This window comes from Notolabrus celidotus, chromosome 16 (assembly GCF_009762535.1).
Source record: "Notolabrus celidotus isolate fNotCel1 chromosome 16, fNotCel1.pri, whole genome shotgun sequence".
In the NCBI taxonomy this organism is placed as follows: domain Eukaryota; kingdom Metazoa; phylum Chordata; class Actinopteri; order Labriformes; family Labridae; genus Notolabrus; species Notolabrus celidotus.
In genome coordinates, this window is record NC_048287.1 from 16,781,018 (window position 1) to 16,805,382 (window position 24,365).

At 40.8% G+C, this 24,365-nt stretch overlaps 1 protein-coding gene across 3 annotated transcripts in view; it reads left to right on the forward strand.

The window, feature by feature from the left end:
* The first annotated feature begins 1,946 nt into the window (after positions 1-1,946).
* The window catches only part of LOC117828523 (potassium voltage-gated channel subfamily KQT member 4), a 50,356-nt gene continuing 27,937 nt past the window's right edge, over positions 1,947-24,365 (forward strand). The window contains exon 1 of one of the 3 annotated variants that reach the window (XM_034705714.1): positions 1,947-3,153. In XM_034705714.1, coding sequence (XP_034561605.1) covers positions 2,852-3,153 — 302 coding nt within the window. In that variant the 5' untranslated portion in view covers positions 1,947-2,851. The remainder of the gene's footprint in view (positions 3,154-24,365) is intronic. The other 2 variants (XM_034705717.1, XM_034705716.1) reach the window with 2 other exon arrangements.

Here is a 24,365-nt window from a genome sequence, read left to right on the forward strand (position 1 = left end):
TGTTGTAGATTTAGAAAAGATCTGTTCGGTGTGTTGCTGGGTTCCCCTGGCACCTGTCTCTGCTGTCCCTAACTTCTGTGCCCATAGAGCCTTCTCCCGTGATAACACAACTGACACGTCTCTCTGAAGGAATGAGATTGGACACTTTTGTCAGTTACAGTGTACTTCATAGATATTCCCCCTCTCAAATATATCTATGCATTGTCCGTACATGTGCAAATAAGGATTTTAATGAAGATGCATGCGATTGACTGATACAAAATAATTGGGGTTAATGGGGAATGGGGTTAAGTCATGATCGTTGAAGGTTTGAGTCAAATACTGTGAGCTTGTAGTGCTTTCCTTTAAAACCCCAAAGCCAAATCATGTGCATCCCTTTTGTTTAACTTTTGCATTCAATAAATGTCAGATTTTTTGCCCCGTCTTGATAGTTAATCAAACTGTAAAAGGCTCAATTAAGACTATTTAAATGATATGTTATAACACTATAAAATAAGGTCAGGTCCAGGGGGTGAATATTCATGAATACTTTGAAACATTGAAACTTTCTGGCACTCCGGTACTGTAATGAAAATGTTGAAATACTTGTTATTATGATCCTTGCCACTCTGATTTGAAACAGCTAAAAGGTCATGGTTTCAGTACGTATCCCATACATCTCCTTGACTAAAGACAAACAAACAATGGAGAGATTTGGGTCCATTTCATAGATGTTGTAAATCAATAACTGATTGCAACAAACATAAGATGAAAATGCTTCGTTCTCTCCATCATGCATCATCCTTAGATCCCTATTTTATTGCCACATGCACACACTCAGATCTGTTTAACTCTTTGACTCACACCTATCAAACTAAAGCTCAAATTTTCCTGTCTCCACTGCAAGAGATATTTAGGTCCCTTGCACTGGGGGTGCATGGACCCTCTTGGAATGCAAGAAATTATTATTCTTTCACAATAATGAATTTCTATATTTTAGGGGTCTCGTGCAAAAACCCCATTAAAGTATGTTTCATAACGTCCCCCCCTCGGGTTTTGAATAACCCTTGACATATAGCAATTTATTTTTGTTTATTTATTTTTTAATTATTATTTTATTATCGTTTTTAAATACATGTTCAAAAACTATAGTGCATATTAGAGTCATGTTTCACTGTATGAGACGAATCCCTTGACTGTTATACATATCTGCCTCGTCTTAATGAAAACTGTGGGATTTGGAATACTACAATGTCGTTTTTTTGTTTTTGTTTGTTTGTGTGTTTGTGTGTTTGTGTGTGTGTGTGTGTGTGTGTGTGTGTGTGTGTGTGTGTGTGTGTGTGTGTGTGTGTGTGTGTGCGTGTGTGATATTAAAATGCCTTTAGAGTCACTAAATGCAGTAAACAATAGGTCACCATAGGCCTAATAGTGCTTTGGATATGCAAAATAATCAGACTTAGCCCATGCACTCAGGCTGAAAACTGCCACAATAAAACCCAGTATAACCTTAAATTTAATCATACAGCTGCTGCAGAACAAAACATGCAGAGTTTTATAGTATGCATTCAGCTGATAGGCAAGGCTTCACATTTTAATCAACTGGGAAAAAACAAAAGTTATCCCAGTAACTCAAGGAATATTTGCTGATGGCCAACTTCTCTCTGTGCAGCTCATATAATGGTTACTGTTCTAAAATATGTATCCATATAGGTTTAGACTGTATATATTTTTATTCATAAACACAAATTACGTGGGTTGACATGATATGATACAGCGAAAGTCAAACATGTGATAAGAACATAGAATTTTAATGGCACTTTTCTGATGTGTACTTTTGATCCTGCATGTTCATAGTGTCACACATGCATAAGCAGCAGTACATGGCAAAGTTATGAGCTCTACTAGCAACCCCTCACCCTTCCGGTGAAAGCTTCATAAATGAGAAAATCACTGCTCGGTCTTCTTCTTTCCTGGCTCTGAATGCACAGCTGTCCCGTGCGCTTCATCCTCTCTTTTCTCCTGCGCGTCAACTCTCCAGAAAGGAGTGCGTTTCATCTCTGTCAGCGTTTGCACTCCATGTGCAAACATCAGCACTCGTTTGTTTGGCCTTTCCTCGGAGTTTGTAGAGTTAGTCTTCTGCGGTTCTTGACATCACCCTGATGGTCTTTTTCGCTCGTGCGCGCTCCACCCCGAGTGTCGGACCAGAGGAGCGCTGGACCAGAGAGGCGCGCGAGGAGGGGAGAGCGAGCTGATGTTAGCGGCTGTGGCGAGTCTGTCTCTGACATTTGAAACTAGGAAATAGCTTAGACGAACTTAATGACTGTATGCTTATAACTTTTCTTTGATCTAGTTTGTTCAGAGAATACATTATTACACCATTACGCGCTCGCTTGCTTTGTAGCCTTCTTCAGTGATTTATATGCGCATGTGAAGCATGTTTATGGATACTTTCCCTGTTCTGGTACTAGTGATGACAGGTTAGCAGCTGTACTCGGTTGTTTACTTGGACTTAGTTACTATGTGTAATCACTTCTCTGCACCCGGCTGATTACTTATCACACCTGGCTCTTTTACAATGATCGCTGAAGGTCGGGTTTTAACGCGACGCACTTGTCCCACAACTGTACTTTTTTCTTTTGCGATCGTGACTTGATTTGTACATAACTTTAAACTCTTGAAATCGAGACTAAACACATGGTCTTGATTCTGACTCATGTGTTTTGATCGGTTGACTACCTTAAGTCCACTTCAAAACCAGGGCAAACAATGACTTGGGCAAAACTTTGCCGTGCGCCCCTGTGCGTTTGATTCACTGAGGAAAGTGATCAAAGCGCCAAATCCTATGTAGTTGATCTGCGTCCTGTGTCTGAAGATGTTAGGAAGCCCGTCCAACAACGGCGGCATCAGAATGCTTGTGCCCCCGGCTCCGAGCGACGACAGGCGGGTTGAGTTTGTCGCTCTCACCGCTGTCCACACGGAGATGAGCGAGCCTTCCACCCCCGAGCGTGGACATCCGTCTCACCGCACAGGTCTGCTGGGCACCCCGCTGCCCGGGCCGCCGGGACCCCGGGCCAACGCGTCCGCTCCAAGTAAACGCTTCCGAAAGTTGCAAAACTGTCTGTACAACGTGCTGGAAAGACCAAGAGGATGCGCTTTCATCTACCACGCGTTCATGTGAGTACAACTTTATCAGTGTGTTTTCTGGACTCTACTCTTGAGGCTCATTTTTTCGTCCCTTTATTTTCTTGTAACAACTTTTGAAAGTGTCCTGGAGTCTGCAAGTGAAGCCACATGCTTTCAGAAATGCTACATTAGACTCGTTTCCACTCGTGATTTGATCACTACATGCCAGCAGTCATTTGATGAATTTTCCAATTAACCTGGCAGAGTTGCATATACAGCAGTTAGCACGGTCATATGCCATGCATCAACACAGCACGGGGTCTTGTGTTCAATTTCCCCCTGTCTCTGCGTGATTAAATCATCAGGAGGACCTCAGATGTTAAATTCAATTTGTCCATATCCACAGGGGGCGATTGGCATTTTGTTAAAAACCAAAATGCCTTTGCAAACATTTTTATGTCTGCTGGTAGCCATAATGATAAATGGATTACTTTGCTGTTTCAACCTTTTTTTTTTACGCTTGACTAATGACTCTTAATGACTTTAAGAGTGAGTGACACTGGCAACGTTTTTAATGACAGTAAGTGACACATAACAGTTTCAAGTAACTGTTTGATGCAGCGTTAGTCTGACAGATTTAGTAAATAAAACCAAACTAAGAATGACCTGAAACTTTCTGAACTTGTCACAAAATGACTGTTTATCCAAAAATAATAGATAATCTCATCTATGAAACCCCGCACTAGAGGGCCACACAGAAGCGACTCCACTGACTGTGTAAGTATTCTGTCAGGGCTTTAAAGGACCCTTCGAGCCATATGCTCTATAATGTCTACAACATGTAAACACCGGAAAAGCATGAGCTCACTGGAAAGCCGTGGCGGCTTCACTCAGCTGAGGACTTCTATGTGAAACTTTTATCGCTCATTTGTCCAAAACAAACTGTACTACAGTATGTTTCATGTAGTTATATGTGCACCTGTTCTACATTAAATGTAACCCTATTAATAACTAACAAAATCACAGGAATGCTTGTTGTGAATGTAAGGCTTAAGTGTCTCTTTAAAAGTCAAAGTTCACTCAGTGAATATTTACCGTTTCCCAAGTGTGTCTGTATATTGTCCGTCAGTTTCAAGGGCATTTGTGCACCAGCAGCTGTTTTCCAGTTGTGCTAGTGGACAGAGCACAAGTGTGGGAGCTCCTTGGACTGTGCTGTGCTTTCTGTGTCATTGCTTAAATAAGAACAGAGGGAAATCCTGCTGCAGAGCCACGACTCATATGGGTTCTCATTATATACAGTCGGCACATTTTCACCGACATGTTGGCTATAGTCTCACTTCCTTCTTTAGGAGTTACTCTTTCTCCATTCCCCCAAGACCGCTAACATGTCTTTGCAGCACACAAAGACACACTACATGTCATGTATGCAGCGCCTCCACCCTGTGCTTCCCATTAAGAGTTTGGCCTTTGTGGGGTAGATCTGGGTGACATTCTCCCTGACATTACTGGCTGGCAGCTCTGCCACTGTTGTTGTATCTCTGTCAGAGAAGTAAGGGCAGGCGCTCGGAGGTGCTGGGATCAGGTTTCAGATGCCTCAAAGATGGAGCTGAACTGACTTTAGAGAGGGCCGCCTCTTTAACATCCAACTGCTGTAACATGCTGCACAATTTCAGAACCTAAAGTCTTACTCAGCTTTTGAAAAGTCCTTGCACTTTGACGGGGGGTACATTGGGTGCACACATGTATAGCAGGGTGCATCATTCCCATGATACTGTATCACCCCAAGCTGTGGTTTGGATGAATTTCATGTTATGGGCTCATCATGCTGAGAGTTGTTAAAATTGTGCAGCTCATGTGAGGAAAATGAATTGTGTGACGAAGCTCAATTAAAGCAGCGTTGATCTATTGTAATTAAACTGAGCAGTACACTGCTGTGTAGGGTGCTGTGCTAACTTCCTTTAATCCTTTAATTAACCATGTGTTGTAACGGGGGACACAGGAGCAGATATGTGGGTTCTCGAGAGCCTCTATTTGCAGGTGTATGTGGAGGGGGAAAGTGGCTCTCTGCTGCAAAGTTCCAGACACTCACACTTTAATTCCCTGCACACTCCCTGCTTTTTTTCGTCACATAAGATGCATCCTATAAAAACACCCTTTTTTCACGTTAGATTAAATATCTTAACATCCTGCTTGTTCGCTGTTCAAGCACTGTAGACATCAGCTGTCTGACATCTGTATGTGGCAGAGACTCCTCTTCACTCTCAGCAAGTGTAACAGCTGTATGCTAAAACACAGCTGCCCTGAGTTCCTTTTCTCCTCTCCTTGAATCTTGTGTTGGCTAAGTAAATCAGCTCAACTGACTGAAAGCCTATTTTACATTACAGAGGAATGGAGACTTGTTAAAAGAGACAAAAGAGTTAGTGGAAACATGCGCTGAGCTGTAAAAGAGGGTCCACCTACATAAACTTTTTGGTTGCTTGGACATGACACCCAGACTCTGCGTGGACCATTTAAAAATCTTTATGCATTGCTTGTGTTGTTATAGTGCCCTCGCTCATGAAGTGCAAGTCTTCCTCTGCACATTTGTGTCCCCCTCTCTTTCCTCCATCTGCAGGGAAACTGCAATGCCAGCAGGAGGGTGGGACTGAGTTTGTATAGTGAGTTAAAGTTTGTTCAGCACAGCAAGAAAGTTTGGGTTGTAAGACAGATGTTCATTGTGTTGTAGTAGATGTGTAAACAGTATTTGTGTATATTTTTGAGGAGAGTTTGTCTAGGAACCAGGCTTAAGAATTTGGCTATATTTTGAATGTGTAATACGTGTAAAAAAAAAAAGAATCATTTCAACCTCCCAAAGGAGATGTTAAAATTGTATCTCACTTAGTCTGACCATCAGTTGACATTACAAAGAAATAAAATGAGAAAAAAGGCAGTAGCAAATTCATTGCCTGTCCACCGAGTGTTTGTGTTTGTGTTTGTGTGTTTATGCCTGTGAGGAGTCTGTGTTGTGTAAATCTGCTCTATGAGCATGTCAGATGACTGACAACATTTCCAAGGATCAGTTTCAGTGTTTCCCCTCACCTTTAACCCCTCAACCATTTCCACCATGGGCGGAGCCAAATATAGACCATCACATGGGGATGCTTGTTTTTTTACATAATTTTTTATCCAAACAGGAGGTCTTCCGGAGTTGTGTAGTTCAAGTCTAAAGTCAGTCTCCCAACCCAGATCAGGTTACTCAACATCTTATACTGTCAGTGTGCAAATCCAAGAAGCCATGTCAGGTCTTGAACTTAGAATTTTGCTGTCGTGCTTCATCTCTGAGTCTGGCCCTGGACGGAGAATACAGTAACAGTGCATGTGGATGGACAGGAAAAGCAGTCAGGAGCGAGCACAGCCCAGCCAGAGTGATTGATTGGTTCTAAGGAGGGTGAAATTATACTGGTCATGTATTATAGATGTCTTACAAAAGAGAAGCAGAGATGTGAAGAAAAGTATATCACAGAGTGTAGAGACTGGAGCTCAAGCCATATCATGTGTGTAAGTGTTTTAAAGAGAAACGTCTTTATAGGAAGTTGTTCTATTGCGAGCTATGTGCTTACCCCTCTCTGTCATTTCAGTTTGTTTTTGAGAGTAGCGATTAACTTCATCGGTTCGCCACCTATTAGAGATCAAAACAGAGTGATTTAAACAATCGAAACCAAACGTGTTGTCACTGTGGTCCTATTCAGCTTGTGAACAGCTATATATACTCGTCTGACGGAAAGCTGTTTCTATAGAAAATAAATTATGATGCCACAGTGATGTCATCAGCATTATCCCAGCAGTTGTCTGCACAACAACAGAAATATCAGATGATAGGGTTTTAATAGCTCCGACACTACCATATTTAATTCATTTTATTAATAGATTCTATTTATTGTGATGTTACACTGACTTTTCACTGGGACAAAGGCACTTCTTACATTCCTGTTCCATGCCTTGAGCGTCTGTTCTGGCATTATGTAACTTGGGTTTGAGCGATTAGGATCACAAAAAGAAGGGCACAGCACTTTACTGGATGCTTCTCTGGCAGAGAGCCCTAAAGACCAACTTTTCCTGCTTCAGGTCTGTGCTTGGTATTCTCAGAAGATATATCATGCTTGTAATTGGCAGAATAGGTAATACAAAAAGGTGCTGCGTGTGGGTATGATGAGCGCTGAGAGCTGACATTGAGGGAGGTGGCTTTGCAATGCCGCAGCCCGCTGTTTGGTGTTGTAAACGTATCTTGTGGAAACACTGGCGAACAGAGGTGCTCGCTGTTTATCCCAGTTGATGTGTTGGTTCCTGCTGCCCATGTAGTCCCATAGTTGATAAGTAGTTCGACAAGTTTAAATAGCATCATCTTCCCTCATGGAAACAGGGGGGTGAGGGAAAGTTTAGCGTACAGCTTAACCTGTAGGGGTTGAAATCTAGTCCAAACATGCCTCTCACCCTTGCTCTGCTTTTATTCCCCCTTTTAACTTCCTCAGACTCTTCTCCCTGAATGCCTCTTCTCTCTTCTCTCCTAATGAAAATGGGGGAATAGGGGGAGGTAGAGCATACAGCCTAACGTTGCAGGGTGAGCTCTAGTCCAAACAGGTTTCTCACCCTGGCTCTGTCTTCCCTGTTCTCTTTCTAACATCTCTCTACAGACTGCTCTCTCTCAATTCTGTCTCCTCTCTTCCAATGAAAACCCCTCTCTTCTGTATTTTTCTCTTTTTTCTTTCCTCTTTGCATGTGAGTATGATAAATCTAGGATGATGGAGTTAACTGTTTAGCCTCTCTTTAGGTGTTGCAGACCTAAATTGATGAAACACCAGCCAAGGAAGGTTACTGCTTGATAACCCCAGCAGTTCCAGAGGTATCTTGGTGTGTTGGGCCATTAGGAGCCAAGAGGTAGAGTATCAGCTTGTCAGAGGTAACTTTGAAAATATATCGACAGTAACTGAGCAGTAGGCTGGGTAATAATTAATCATGGATTGGAGCTTTGGTCATTGGTGAAACAGTGAATTGTCTCCAAATCTCAAAAGAAAGATTTGGGATTCCAACCCTGTCAAGATCAAGATGCCGTTTTGTCATCATGCTCACAAGTAGCAACAAGAAACCAGCGTTGACTGTCAGTTTAGATGGGAACTTACTAATGACTAGTGGCTGTAAATAAAGATGGACAACCTGTTTCCTTTTCTGTCATGGTTCTAAACATATGCCAGAATACCCCTTGAGACAGGTGCTGATATATTTTGCTGGTAGGGATCAGCTGGTAGAGCTGCGGTATCGTTTCCCCCTACCTTTCTGCTCACGTAAGCACACATTTAACATACCGATAAACCACCAAAGATCCCTCTGATTGGTATAGTTCACAGCAGAATGGACTCTTGTGATGGTTGTGGGTTATGAAAAGTTCAATGACTCTTGTGTTTGAGTCTTTCATGTTTTCCTCTTCTGCTGATTCGGTGCACACAGAGTCACAGTAGCTACCTCTGTCAACAGGGCATCATGATACTACAACCCAGAGGATCCCTTTAAGAAGCCTGTATTACAAACTGCAGATGCAGACTTAAACAAATAGATCTCCCTCTGTAGTAATTGGATGTTTGAAGGAACACTTTAGTGCATACAGATATTTTAATAATGCATTGTGTATGCCGTTAAATAAATAAATGCTTGTTAGTTGGTCAGGGAATTTATTCTTCCTACTTTCTCCCTGCGGTCTGAAGGAGTATCTTTACAAATTTCTAAAGTGAGCCTCTCGTGTGAGATAAAGCAGTCAGATAAACTCTTCAGCCTCCTGTTGTGAGGGAATCCCTTCACTTGAACCTTTTATGACACATGCACCACTGATAGTGTTCACGTATGAGAGCTTGTGTCTAAAGCCACATTATTTATGGATGCAGAGGGAGATACCCACAACAGGACTCACAGCCTAATGCGCTCCATAACCTCACAGCGGATGGTTTGGTCAAAGAGGCATGGCTATTGTTCAGTATTCAGTGCTGTACACAGAATGCAGATTGCAAGCTTTTCATTAAAGGTGAATTGCCTTTCTGACATTATTAAACTCATTTAGCTCAGACATCCTATTGATTGAATGTGTTCCCTCTATCTGGCCATTCTTGCAGTTTTTCCTCCCTTTGAACCAGCCAGCTAATCTACTCTCTCACCTAGGTCACCCAGAAACAGTCTGGTCTGCTTTTCCAGATTTGCACCCAAGCGACACAAAATCCAGGTAAAATCGTTCCCACCTCCTCTCTGGCATCCTCCGAAAACCCCATGACGCGTTTGGTGTTGGACCTTTATTATTAATGGTCTAAGTAATGAAAATCAGAAAATAGCTCTTTGTTTTGTTGTTTGCTCTTTTAGTCAGCATGAATGTGTTTTTATTGATGACTCAGTAAGAGTGAAAGAAGGAGGAAGTGGCACCATAACGCAGTGAAGGGAGAAAGCCACTCTGCAGTTTGTGTGGGGTTTTTAACCTGCTCAGGACTGCAGATTGGATGCTTGTTGTTCATTTACCGCTGCTGTTTTTTTTATCTGTTCCCCTCAGCAGGTTGTGTAAATTCTGCTCCATTAAGAATCTTTTATGGCTCATATGTGCTCTCTCTCCTCCATCACTCTTTCTCTTTTCTCCATCTTTCTCCCCTCCCTGTCTGTCCTGAGTGAGCTCTCATTTGCTGTACCACTCTGTCTGAGAGACTTCCCCTCCCTCACTGTCTCTCCATCTGATAATCTGTCTTCCTCTCAGTCCTGATTGGTGGGTCTGTTTGCGTGTGCAAGATCAGCTGTACGTTCCCTTGTAATAAATACACACCATTAATGAGGTCATGGTTTTTAAATTGACTTTTAAAACTGTTTAAATCAAACTATAAGTCAATAAATGAAGCCACAGATAACAAAATAATTCAACTGGGAATTATTTTGCTAAGTGATTGATCACATTGTTCTTTTTTTCAGGGAAAATTTAATTAAAAACTTGTGTTTCAGCTTCTCAAATGTGGTTCATCACAAACAGTTGTATCTGGGTTTCAGCTGGGCCTGACAAGAATTTATTAAAACTTTTCTATTTTACTAAAACGCACGAAATTGCCTCTTTTTCTATCAGTGAACAGATGTAGAAAACATGGAGAGAAATGGTTTATTTTCTCTACATTTATAGACAAAAATTCTTGTGAAAATAATAATTTTAGCTCTAGTTTTAAAATGAACATCATTTTGCAAAACTTTGATGAAACTCAAAGAGCATCTATGAGAGCATCTCTGGCATTTGAGGGAACATCCATTCTTGGTGCTAATGAGATGTAGGTCAGGGTGACTGGATTGGTCAGGAAAGTAGTGGAGATGGTTTTGACTGATGTATTTACTTAAGGATTTAAGGAAACAGTCATGGAGACAGACACAAGGTCATTTTTGAGTCAAGATGTGTTCTTGTCTTCTACTATGCACCACACTTCATCAAGAATATGAGTTCATATTCATCTTTGTTTCACTTTTATTTTACCAGGGAATCTCCCTTTGAGATACAAATCTCTTTTACAAGGGAGTCCTGGCCAAGACAGCAGCATTAAGTTTCACACAGAGAACAAACAGCAGACAATAACAAGCATAATTTACATCAAACAACAAATTGGCAGCACTCAGCAGTGAAACACGAGCAGTGCACTGACTTGTCATCCTTAATCCTGACTTTAAAATCTTCCAAACTGATAAATCTGGTTTAGGTTTGATTTGAAAAAGAAATATTTTTGAAAATAGGTTGTAGACAAAATATTTCATATAATTTGCTTCACAATCATACAATTTTTAAGATTACTTTTTGTCCTTTTTGCCTTTATTTAGATAAGAAAGCTTGAAAGAGACAGAAAATGTGGGGAGAGAGAGGAGGGAATAAAACGCACTGAATCATGCTGGGACTGGGGATCAATCCACAATGTGATGAGGACTGTAGCCTCTGTATATGAAGCGCCTTCTCTACAAACCGTCAAACCGAGTCAAACCAAGTCGAACCGGGTCAAACCGAGTCAAACTGAGTCAGGCCGGCACCTCTTTTCTACTCTTATAAAAATTCTTGATGTCTTTCCTTCTACCCTCTTTTGCACATGGAACCAATTTGCTTTAACTCGCATCCACTCAGCCTTGCTGATCACTTGTTGGGGTGAATTAAGGAGTCTTTTCAATCCAAACAGCTTCTCATTAGGGCCTTTTATGTAATAGAATACCACCATTTTTAACATGAATGATTAAGACACAGTGAGGGAGAAAAGCTGTTAAATAGTGGCACAGTGGTAGGGTCCACAACCCTGTCATTTCACTTTCAGAGGGCACACACTCATGCACCTTGCTTGTGTAGCTGTAACTCTTAACTTGGAGGTCTCAGGTCTCTCTGATCTCTCTTTTTGGTTGCCTGTCAAACTCCTCAGCATCTTCTTTAAACCTCGTTGCTCCTCTCTATATTTTCCAAGGAGTGCTATCGGCCAGCACCAGAGTGTGACCTAGAGGACAAGCAGAAAAAGGAGGGAGCTTGAATGCGGATGAATGATAATGATAATGTGATACTCTATTGATCCTTTTAGGAAAATTTTCTTTCCGCTTGTCTCTACAACAGGAGCTCGTAGGGATCCAATGTCTTGCTCAAGGGCACTTTAGCGGGACACATGGATGTTACTGGTGGATAGGAGGATGTCCTCTTTAAAGCAGAGCAGGTACAGGAAAAGATGAGAAGTGCGTCCAGGTAGAAATAGAAATATGTAAAGGGAAGTTTCTGTTTTTTAAGTATCTATCGAGTGTCCTTCAAAGGGAAAGGGGTGGTTAACAGAGAAAGTCATTTTATGTGTGCATGTTGGGGAAGGTAGGTTGAAGAAAATTTAAATGACTTGGACAGAAAGGAGAGTTGAGGTTAGCTACTGTATTAATTTCTCCTTTCAGGGTGAATTGTGTCTCCCAAGGGAGCAGACTGTCTGTCCTGGGATGGCCTGTCAGGAGTCAGGTTTCCCTTTCCGAATATTCAACCCCACTCGTGCTCACTTTCACCCATCAGGACACATATTAGCTCTCACACCACTATCATGAGAGGGGGAGCAAACAAATGTGTATTTACTTGGCTGAGCAGGACAAGTGAGAAAAGGCTGAAGGTTAAAATGGCACTGCTTTATTCTTCAGAACTGGCTCATATGCACACATCTTGTGTGTTTGTGTAATGTTAATGTCGTTGAAGCTGGCCAGAGACACTGATGTATTGGCTGTGACGGTAGAAAGGAAATGCCAAGAGTTTATTTTGACTGGTGAAAACTCTCCAAACACTCCAGACCTGCTTTCACAGCGAGGAAAATCCAGATGCTCTCTCCCAAGTCCTCTCTCCTTTATATCTTATTGCTACATCTCTCTCCCTGCAATATAGCATCGGCTTCTTCTGCAGAGGTGGCAAAAGTGTAGTTGTATTTTGAAGAAGCTGACAAATTGTTGTGTTTCTGTCTTGTCGCAGTCATTCGTTTAAGTCGTTAATTTTCTGGGATTTGTGCCAAAATATTCTCTTTGTGTTCAGAAGTCTATATGTTGTTTAAACTACATTAGATGTCCCTTGTTGCTGCTGACACATCTGAGGTTATAATTTTGGTTTCCACAGATCCATTAACGAAATGTTAAAAAAGCCAATGAGCCACAAATAGTCAATGCCTTAAACGGTTTAGAAATGCTTTATTTTGAAATTTCCTAATCAGTCATTCTAGCCATTTGTACACAAAGACACAAATAGATAAAGAAACACACATAATTTGTTTAAATCTTCTCATCCCTAAATGCTATAACTTGTTGTCATCTGTTTAAAACAAAAAAGGAGACTTAAATGAATAGCAGTTCTCCATTTGTCACTCACTAGTTATAAAAATGGGAGAAAATTAGCTGTGCACTTTCCTTTTAAACAACAGTATGTTCACAGATTTGATTTCTAAGACAGCAATCTTAAGTTTGAGCATATTTTTTTAAGTTATATTTTTGTGCCTTCATTTAGAGAGGATAATACAGAGGGGGAAACCAGGAGAGAGAGTGGGAATGACGAGTGGTAAAGGGGCCAAAGATTATAACCGACCCCTTGAAGTTTATTGCCTTTTTACATGGGGTGTTCAACAAAACCAATCAACCAAACCGGTGCCCAGGTATTGTTAATAACTTTCTGTTAACTGGTTCCATCCATGCTTAATATTTTAACTTAAAACATTTCATCTGAATTTGTAAATTTTTTCTGTACTTTTTGGAACAAAGAGTAAATTCATAAAACAAGTTTTCAACACATACAGTCAATCCTGCTTTCAATTGAGCGATAAAAGTTACCTCCGCTCTATGCAACGATACCCCTCCTTACTCCCTTCTGTCTGGCTGTTCAGCAGGATTTCTCTTGAAGCACTTGACAGAGCTTCTGTTCCCACACTGTCCTGTTTTGAGTCATTGTTACAATGCACTTTCAAAACCCTGGAGCCACGCAGTTAAGTTAAACAGGACAATTAGGACGTGGGTGACAATAGAGGACCATGCCAGTAAAGTCTGACTCCCTTATAACTGGAATTTCACATCAAAGTCTTTGGACACCCTGTAACTTGACTCCCTCTGCAGAAGATACACAGTTGCTGCTCCATTGATCTATTTCTTTTTTTGTTTTTACAAATTTTACATAAAAATATAGACCGTGAAGGCTGGTGATTGGTTTTGATTATGAAAAATAGTCTGGTTTCTGTTTTAAGTACGTTCGTGGTGTAAGTAGTATTGATCACTTACTTATCAGCGTATGATGTGTGCAGGAAGAACAGTTGAGTTGTGGAGAGCAAAAGCAGGTGCAACGTAATCTGCCATAATGACATCCCAGCTTCCATCAGCAGTCATCTCGTGAAGATCTCAATTGATCTGAAATTGAGAAACAATTGATCCGACCTCTTTAAAACAAGACCTGACAAGCTGGTGTTTTAACAAATTTTCATCAACATCAGTCCCTGTTTCACTTAAGTACTAATTACAGTGAAACTGAGACTATACTATGGGTAATATAATAAACCAAGAAATAATGATGTCAAATCTTGGCTGGGAAAAGTGTATTGCTAACTGCTAGCTTCACCTGTAATACCAAGATGTTGGCCCTCTGTCCCAGAGGTATATTATTGTAATCAGCCATTTAAAACAAAACTGTTGAGCATTGTTTGTAACCAAAGGCCGAGAATTGTTCTCAGCTTGGACATTTGATCATCAAATGTACAGTTTAAATGGCTTTCCTTTTTTCCTCTCCACTACAAAAAGCTTCAGAGCTTCATTGAATAGAGTAATCAGGGTGTCTGTGTTTACGAAGATGTGCGGCTTGAATTAGAGCAATGAGTGTTTACGGGGCAGACCAAAAGGCAGGTAGAAAATCAATCAATATCTTATGCCTTGCCATTATCTCTTAACAGCACACTTAAAGTCGACCATAATAAATGTCTGGAACCTGCAAGGCCAGTCATCAGCAAATGCTGAATGATTTGAACACTTACTTTGTAGCTAACTGCTGATAATGAATCAACTTGTTACTTAAGTTTTGGGGGGGACTCCTTATTTCCCGTATTTAAAACTTACAGGAGATGCTGCTTCTCAAAGGATCATGTGTTTAAGTGTGAAACATGTTGGACCTGAAAGTACCCCAACATGCACTAAAACAGTGCTTAAGCGAACTTTTTTTTTTTCGGGTTATTGCTAATTTGGGTCAATGTGGACGTTTAATATAAATTTACTTTAGCTCACTCTGCATGTACAGTAACTATAACTGTAACAATGATGGCTTAATTCCATAAATGTATTACATGAGAGCAAAATGAGATGCAGTTTTTGATAAAAATCTTTCCAGAACATTTACTTTTGTTCTCAGTGTTCCTGCGCAATGTGACATTTACTCCGAAATAATTATCTTCTGACCTTTCAAGTTGTTGTTTCACTTGAAGAGGTGTTCATGTAAATTTTTCCCAGTCTGTTTTTCTTTTTTCCTCTTAGAGTACCAACACCTCATCAATAGAAGCAATAATGATACATATTCGGACAAAATCCTCATCCAGATGTATATTGTTTCATATCTTTAAGCTGATATACAGCATATCCTCATATTGTACATTTTAATGTAAAATCAATTGAAAAACTATCAATCTGTTTTGGCCTAATACAGCATATAAAGCACCTGACAAATCGATGAACTTCATCACTTCACATTGATGCAAAAATCCCTGCTGTGATTTATCCCTGCCGGTCATTAATATGCAGTGTTTTCCAAATGTTCTAACACACTCAGTCTTGTTAAATGGAGACCTATCTAAGAAATAACGTCATGGCAAAATCTCTGACAGCAGACAAATTAAAATAGTCTCCTGGTATGTGTGCATCGTCATAACTCTAATTGTCAGTAGAAAAAAAGTCAACTAAGGACTCAGGCTTTTTAAGCATGCACATTTTAAGTCGACTAAAACTGAACTCACAAGGATCTGAGTATAGATTGTCTGCAGCGCATTTTCCCACAGTCTCATTGATGCCTTGTAGTCCAGTCCCCTACAGCCTCTGTGTATCAGACTGTGTCTCTCTGGCTTGTTAATGTTCTCTTATTGGATTTTATTGTCTGTCCATGTGTTTGTAACTTTACCCCATGAGGCACGTGAGCTCTGTGATATTGTTTTCAACTTGACTGTGCAGTCACAAGCAAAGCCTTTACTGCTACAGCATTTTTACTTTTTGTTAAGAGTTCCTTTGAATCGTATGTGCCTCTCTAGTGAACAGTTGTCTTTCTTTTTCTCTGCAAATGCCCCTCCTGTCCTCCCTGCATGTTGTCTGTCTCTTGTCTCTCTTGACTCCGGGATAGCCCACATGTCTCTCTGTCTCTCTCCTGTCGTCCCTTGCCTGACTGCACCCGCAAGCAGGGCCCGTCTTCAGGGTTGTTAAGATCATTTGAATTTATAACCACTGTCACTGTAAACATGTGAGGAAGCAGCACCATGGAGATGGTGCTCAAACACAATCACAATGTGGGACAGTATTTATAAGGTCTGCCCTGCCTGCAGAGAGCGCTTTGCAACGTGTGTATATATAAGTGAGCCTGTGTGTGTGTGTCATTGTGTCTGTGTCATGTTGTCAGAAAAGGCCATAAGCAGCTTGTGCAAAATGTGTGTGTAATCATGCAGGTGTAGATTTATGGCGATTGTGTGCGTGCATGTGTGTGTAAATGACTAGCCAGTTGCTCTGTGGGTAGAGCATAAACAATAATCAAATGTTAACGAGGGAGTTGTAATTACCCAGGCTGCCGCCACTCTTGTGAGATTATTTTTTCCTGTGTCCTATCCCCTTCTGCCTTATTTGCATAATTCCTTCACTTGTCATTTCCTTTATTTCTTCACAGTGGGTACTTCTTCAGCTCTCGTCGCTGCGATCTGCTTCTCTGGTCTTATCTTTGTTAGTTTCCATTTGATCGTTTTGCTGTCCCCGTCTCTTAGCTGCACCTGTCTGTTTTTCTACCCTCTCTTTCCTTGAGAGTTCTATCCTTCACTAATGTTGATTACACACAAAGTAAAATTCTAGAAAAAATCAGCAGCTCCTGCCAGCCAAACATTTTTACCTGTTCATGCATGCCCCCTTAAAGTGTGAATTGGGGGGGTTCAAATAGAGCCTGAGCCACAAGCTTAGAGCCAGAATCCTGGGTGCCTGTCACTACTGGAAGCAATATTTGACATCAGTCCATCAAGGCAAGCTTCCCCTGCAATCTTAATGAATCATTTTTGTAAGAGAGTATCAAAATCACCTGTTCCCATTACTCTGAGAATGCAAATGAGTACGCCGTGGTGTGATATGAAATGGTTCTGCACTGGGAGCATTAGTTGATAGGGGGTACTTAAATTCACTTCTCCTGAAATCTTTAATAAAGGTTACGTATTAGAGTACCTAAACATGCTTGCCTTATTCTTACAGTACACTTACCTCCATTTGTGACTAAAAACATTAATAAATAACACAAACTAGCAACCTTGCTATTGATTCATGTGACAGTAGCATTTTTCAGCTGAGCAGCAAGACTAAACAGAACATCAGCCATATGATATACACACCACTCTCCCTTGCTTGCTTCCCTTAAGGTATCCTGCGAGTGAGTTCTCACATGAGATCATCCCAACTTTCCCCCCAAAATGATGCTATGGGGCTGGTAGGAAATAAACTGGGTAAAGTTGAGCTGATAAGTGTGTCTGTTTGTGTTCACACAAGTTATTTGAGAAGTTTTAAGGAACTTTGTGCAAATCCAAAAAGTGCTTTAGTCTCTTCATGCCTTTATGTTGTGTTTTTGTTTTGCTGATTTCATGAAGCAGCTCCATGTCAACAGGCTTGTCTAATGAGAGAAGAAGGGGGAGGAGAAACTTTGTCCAAATGTCATCTTACAGCTGTCTTCCAACTTTCTGCATCTGCTACTACTCTGGCTTCCAGCCACTTTAATTCTCTCTCTCTCTTTACAACAGAGATTGAATTTGATGAAGGGTGATTGATAATGAAAAGCTTGCAGTGGATGTCAAAACATGTTTTCTTATATAAAGTACAGAAATGGATTATGACCAACTGGAAGATACAAACAAGCTGCCACATCAAACTGTCCTCATTCCTGTTGTTATGATGTCATGCAGACTGACTTTTGGATTATTTTAGTATGTCCCTATGCAATAAAAAAGCTGCTAATGCTGGTCCAAGTCCACCCTGCAACAGCATGTTAGTGTGTGTGTGTGTGTGTGTGTGTGTGTGTGTGTGTGTGTGTGTGTGTGTGTGTGTGTGTGTGTGTGTGTGTGTTCTTCTGTGGGCCCTCTGGTCTCTTCTCTTGGCCCTAAGATTAAAGCAATGTCAGCAAGTGTGTGATGAGACCTCACAGACGATACCTCATCTCTCTCTCCCTCTTTTCCATTCTGGCTCTGCTCTTCTAGTCTCGCCGTCCCCTCGTCTGTCCGATACATTATTCAGCCACCTCTTTCTGTCTCTTGCCCACTATTTTTTTTCTCATTATCTATCTCCATGTCTGCCTGATACTCACTTCTTGTGGCTACTTTTCCCTGCACCTCCCTCTCTCCTGTTTCTATCTCTTACTGGACTATATTTATTCCCTGTCTCATTCTCTATCTCGTCTTAGCTATCTCTCCCTCACTCATTGCCACTCCTCAGTGGTCAATCGATCATTTTTTCCTGTGGTTGGTGTCCCGTGACGTCCGGGCTGTGTCCTGTGCCCAAAAATGGACCTCAGAAGATCCCAATGAGGGCATTATAGTCAGTCCTGAAAATGAACAATCGAGCACAGCTTAACCAAAGAATGCCACCAAACCTGGACTCATTGCCTCTGAGTGAAAAAAAACTTGTGGTTAAAGTGGTGTCTTGCAGTTGTTTAGGCCAAGGCTGAGGTCAAAACTCAAAACTTTGTCTGTCTGTTAGCATGACAACCTAATGCTGTGTTTAAAAGCAAAACGAGGATGAAGTTGTTTTCATTAACATATATTTCTTTGTTTGTCCATATACTTTTTGAAAGGTGGATCCCATGACATCTACTCAAAAGTAAAGCCAAAACATGACTGACTGGCTGCAGTATATTAACATAAATCCTCCTCCTCAATGTTAACAGATGGAGCACAGGTGGAACAATAAAATCAAAATACATGTCAGTTAACTTTTCCCCAACAGGATATCTATCATTATAGTACGTTCTTATTGTGCTTGATTGTGTCTGAGCATTCATTTTTCTGAGACATTGAGTTTTATTTATTTTTTTATAATTTATTTTTTGTTTCAATTTTGCATTAAACATTTCCACGGTTTATACATCATCTCTACATTCTCCACATAAGCTTTAAAATCATAATTTCAAAATCACATATATACCAATCAAATTAAATATCATCACAGAAACTAAAAATAGGACACTATGTACAACAAGGAAGTAGTCTTTTCTTTACTTAAAATATACTATAAAACTAATAGGCAGTGAAAATAAAATCTGGTCTATGGAGGGTTACAAAATTAACCCATTTCCTCCAGTTAGCAGTGAACTGCTCTGACCTGTGATTAACAAGTGCTGTAGTCTTTCCCATGTTGTAAATATCCATTGTAATGTCCATCCATCCATTAAGAGTTGGTCTCTCCTGTGTCAACCATTTCCTGGTTAACGCCTTTTTAGCCGGAGACAATGAGTTTAAATTAGTTGTTTGATGTTATAAAAAATGATAACAATGTTATGATTGACAGTTCTATGGACGAATACAGCTGCTGTGGCGCTATGCGCACCAGTTTAGCGAATTAGAGGAGGAAAAGTGTAGCATACGCTTTCACAAGTCATTGAACTTTCTTTAACCTTGAGTGTCAAACTGAGACAAGAAGCTGTTACACTGTAGACTGTGCCAACCTGAGGGCACTTTGCCATTTTGTCCTAAATGAAATGTATGTCTTGGTCAGCAGAAGGCACGGGATGTTGATATTGCTGCTTCACCAGTTGATCCATACTACACATACTCTGGATCCATAAAATGTTGCCAGTGCAATATGTTGCATCTTTACATACAGTCAATGGTTTTATCAGACAAATGAATGAGCATTACATAAGAGTGTGATTAATGCACCTATTATCAGCGCTGGGATACCAGTCCAGTCACTGTTTATGACTATACATGTATCTAACAAAAACATGAATACATCCTTGTTACAAAACTATGGTTGTAAAACTCCTTGCCTATGACTTTTTGGCCTGTCTGTGCCATTTGAGACACACTTGTTTTTAATGAGGTTGCATTCTTTGTACAAACTAATTTGTATCAAGCTCCCTAGTTTTTTTCAAGCACTGGACTTTATCGAATGGGGGAGGGGGGTAGATGAGTGACCGGACAGACTGTAACAAGAGGGAATGTCAACAAGAAGAAGATCTAAGATGTCTGGGCGGTGAGCGAGCTGAAGCAAGGTGGGAGGTATACTGAGATTCAGCAGAGGAATGAATAATTCAAAGAGTATTATCCCCCCGCACTCATCCACCTCTCTCCTCCTCTGCCTGTTGCTAAATTGGTTGTAATGAGTTAAAGAGGGGAGAGGGTGTGTCTAAGAGGCCCACAAGTGGTCCACTTTGATCCTGGCTCTGCTTCAACTACAAAAAAGGTGAAGGAAACGAGGAAAGAAGATGGGATAAAAAGAGGAAAGTGGGTGGGAAGAAGAAATGTTACCACAGTTTTAAAATTGATTTTGTTCTAATAAAGTGATTACCCATTTACTTTGATACCACAATCTTAAACCCCAAAGCTGACGTCTGCAGCCTTGTGTGGGTGGAGCTAAGTCTTTGTTATTTGTCCAGTCGAGTACAATGAGGGAGGAACTTGGTACAAGACAGAGAACACAAACCTAATGAATGTTCTTTAGCCTGCTCTATGTTTTGTTTGCTTGTATGGGGATGAGTGTCAAAGGGAAAAAAACAACATTACACTTTGCAAAGATGAAACATATTAATTTTGGTATTCTGAAGGCTGAGTGCAAGTGCTGAATACTCATTTCCTGTGCCTTATTCAGTAAGTGAATAAAGGTCAACTGTTTTTACAGAGTGATGTAGCTGTGCAGTAATATTTGCTGAGCGCAAGCAGCAGTACATTAGAAGCAGCACCTTTGATCCCACTACAATATTTAGCTGTGTCTTTTTTGCCTACCATGCTGGATTGGGTTCTTGAAAATAAACATCTCCCCATCCTTTACTTTCAGCATTGGTCAATAGTTTGGTTGTGGTAGGCGTAGATTACGCGGTGTCTGTTGAACACGGCAGAAGTAGCTGCTGATGTTTGTGTGACAGATGATGGTGATTTTATTACATGTAAGCCTATCTCACATGACTCTAGACTCTAAGTTAGCCACTGCCTGACATGAAAACACTACCTATACCACAAAGACACACAGAGACAAATATTTATTCTGACAGGGAGAGGAAGCAGCACTGACACTAGCCAGCGCAGACACTTCATGTGACATGACTGTGGTACCTGTGCTTGAAAGTTGATACTTGGTGTAAGGTAGGCGTTGGAACCTCACATAGGATGGACATCCCATCACAAAACCTGACAGTTTGGTGGCTGTCAATAGCAGACGTTCAGTGGATGTAAAAACAAAAAGCTGGCTGCACCTAAGAATTGATATTATGTGGATTTCAGAACCAGATTTTTGGTCAATGTTAGAACTTGACAAGAGGTGAGCATCAAGACCTTATGTTGGAATGACACAAAACCTGAAGTTAAGTCAAGACCAAAACTTGACCAAGGATTGACTTGAAAGGCTTACGTTGGATCACACAATATTAAAACATGGCTGCTAAAAACCTTTCTAGATAGTCAGATATGAACCAGCTAACAACAAGAAACTCAAGGCAGTAGATTTTCTTAAGCTCAGTTGTCAAAAAAGCAGATGCTGATACATTGCAGCCTCAAAAAGTATAAGCAACTCATCTGTGTCCTCAACAAGCCTGACATCAGGGTCAAGACAACTGACATGAATCTGTCTTCTTAAATAAACTGCATGAAAAAAATGAGTAAGAAAGTAGTTTGAGTCAGAGCCCAACGACCAAAAGCCATTTGTGTTTATTATTCGTCTTAACTCTGAAATCTTTTTGAATTTTAAGACTTTTCTCAAAATATGTGATATGTCTACTGTGCTTTAAATATCCTCAACCTTTGGTATTAGTTACGGTGGCCCAAACATTACTGCAACCATTGTGTCCTCTGTAAATCCTGACAGCTCCTCTTCGAGATCCGCTGACCACCAAGGTTGATAGTGACCCCGGCTCACTTTCTCACACCCCATGCTTCAAGCCGCTGGGCCAATCCCATTACCTTGAGTTCAGGTGCTGCAGTCACTGCCTCCTTTTTTGTTATTTCTCAACCCTTGAGAGATGCCCTTGACCCTCTATAATCCATCACTGGAGATCCCCACTGCTGGTGTAACAAGGTTAGACGTGTCACAGAGTAATGATGATTGGCCTAAAATTCAGTCGTACCTCTGGTCAATGAAAGGAGGGGCTGACAGGGTTTGAGGTGTGCGTGTTTTTTGAGGCATGGGGAGTTTCACTTCCTATAAGCCTCTAGGGAGTCACGTGGTTGGGCATGACCTCTACTTTTGTGGTTGAATATTTGAAGCTGTTTTAGTGTTTTTTAAAAATAATCTGAAATGAGCATAACACATATCCAGAAACTCCAGGATTTCTCACCATCTAGCACTCGGTCTTGACAAAAAGCAATTCACAACTACAGCTTGTGCTTTCCCAAGCTGTGTAAAGGTTATCTCACTCACTGGTTCAATGGTTAAATGTCAGTGTTATACAAGGACTCTGGTGCACCTAGTAAAGAGTTGTAGATTCTGTGCTAATTGGCTAGCCTGTGCTAACAGTGCCATCGCTAAATGTCAGAGCTCTCTCAGCACATCACCTCCACCCTGGTCTCATCTCCAAGCTCTGTATAAAACAATTCACATACATCGATTCCATATAGGAGAAATAAAGCCTCAGAAACACTGAAGCATAACCACCGTTAAGGTAGTAGTTTGAGATTGTGTGCATGGTTTAGAGCTTACACCTAATGAAACTCATTTATCTCTTCATGATGTTTGCCCTTTCTTCACTATTCATAGACATCTTATGTCACTATTGTGGCTATAAACCACACTAATTATACAATTTCTACAATTTATGTGGATAATTTGACACTGAATTGTCTCGTTGCTGTACTCTGTACCCATCTGGTATTCCCACCAGGTCTAAGAGCCAGCAATCACCAAGAAATTGTGTGCATTGATCAATTACTCATTGGAAAGTACAGACACACATCCAGACGCACAATATGTTGGTCACATCATGCATTTATTTTTTCCTCTGTAGTTGTACTAATGGGTTGCTCCATTTACTGATCAGATATGTTACCACACTGGACATAGTTCTTCAGTTTTTAACCTTTTGAACCACATAATTGCAGTCAAGCCACCGAGGCACAGGAAACCACCAATGTCAAGTTTACTTATCTTTTAAAAAAAACGTTATGCTAAAAACGTATAAGAAAATATAAACTCCCAGGACTTCTGTCGTGTAAGTATTTTATGGAGAAACTAGAGGGTTAGTTAAATGCTGCTTGAACATTTATTTTATAAATCACTTTGGTAAATGGATAAAGGTAGATGTCTTCATATTTCTCATGAGGCTGAAATAATAGATTAAATCAAAACAGAAGTTGATCTGAGAGCTGAAATAAAAGACAGAATAGGTCTTATTTCTGCACTCATCATGCTTTTAAACTTGTAAATAGATACAAACAGCTTTTGTGATGAGCCGAATCTCTAAGTTTCACCTCACATTATTCATCTGCACCAAGCGGCAACCTCCGGTCTAAAAATATGAGTCCAATGTGGAAGTGCTAAAAGCTGCACTTCATCAAGAATCCGCTTGAGGCTGGCTCCGGAAGTACCGAGGTCACATCCACATTAATGGGAAAAAGACAATCTTTACAGCAGAAATAAACATGTTTACAGCCTGGTAAAAAAGATGAGTGTAGTCTGGATAGCTAATTTCTCCATCAGCTCACACTGGGAGGAGATGAATTTTTTTCTAACGCAGCAATTTCGAAGATATTGAGATTACGAGTCTTCCAATGAGAGGCACAGCTGACTGCGGGGAACACTGTAGCTGTTGGCTAGGAGGATCAAACTCCACCTCTTTACGTCACACTGGCTCGACAGCAGCAATATGGCTGCCGCCGATGATTGGCCTCAAAACAGCTCTTCAGAAACAGATGGGTGATGTCACGGATAATACGTCCATATTTTATACAGTCTATGATCTGCACATTTGCTTGTCCTGCACCATTAAGACTGATGTTCAGCATAGCAAGATAACTGTTTCAAGAAGCTGTAGGTGACACTGAGGGAGCCAAGGTCTCGCCTTAAGCATGTTTTCTGTAAAGACTGAGCTAACTCTAAGCTACAGGAGGCATAATATTTTACTTTTACCAAAATGTACTCGTAAATGTTAAACTAACTGGCTCATATAGGGCTTTTCTAATCTTCTGACCACTCAAAGTCCCATTCACGCGCATTCAAACTGTACTGGCTATCCCACTGGGAGAAGTGTCTTGCCTAAGGATACTGCGGCATGTGGACTGTGGAAGCTGGGGTCGAACTGCTAAACTTCCAATCCAGAGGCGACCCAGTCTACCACAGATCCACAGCTGCCCCTAAAT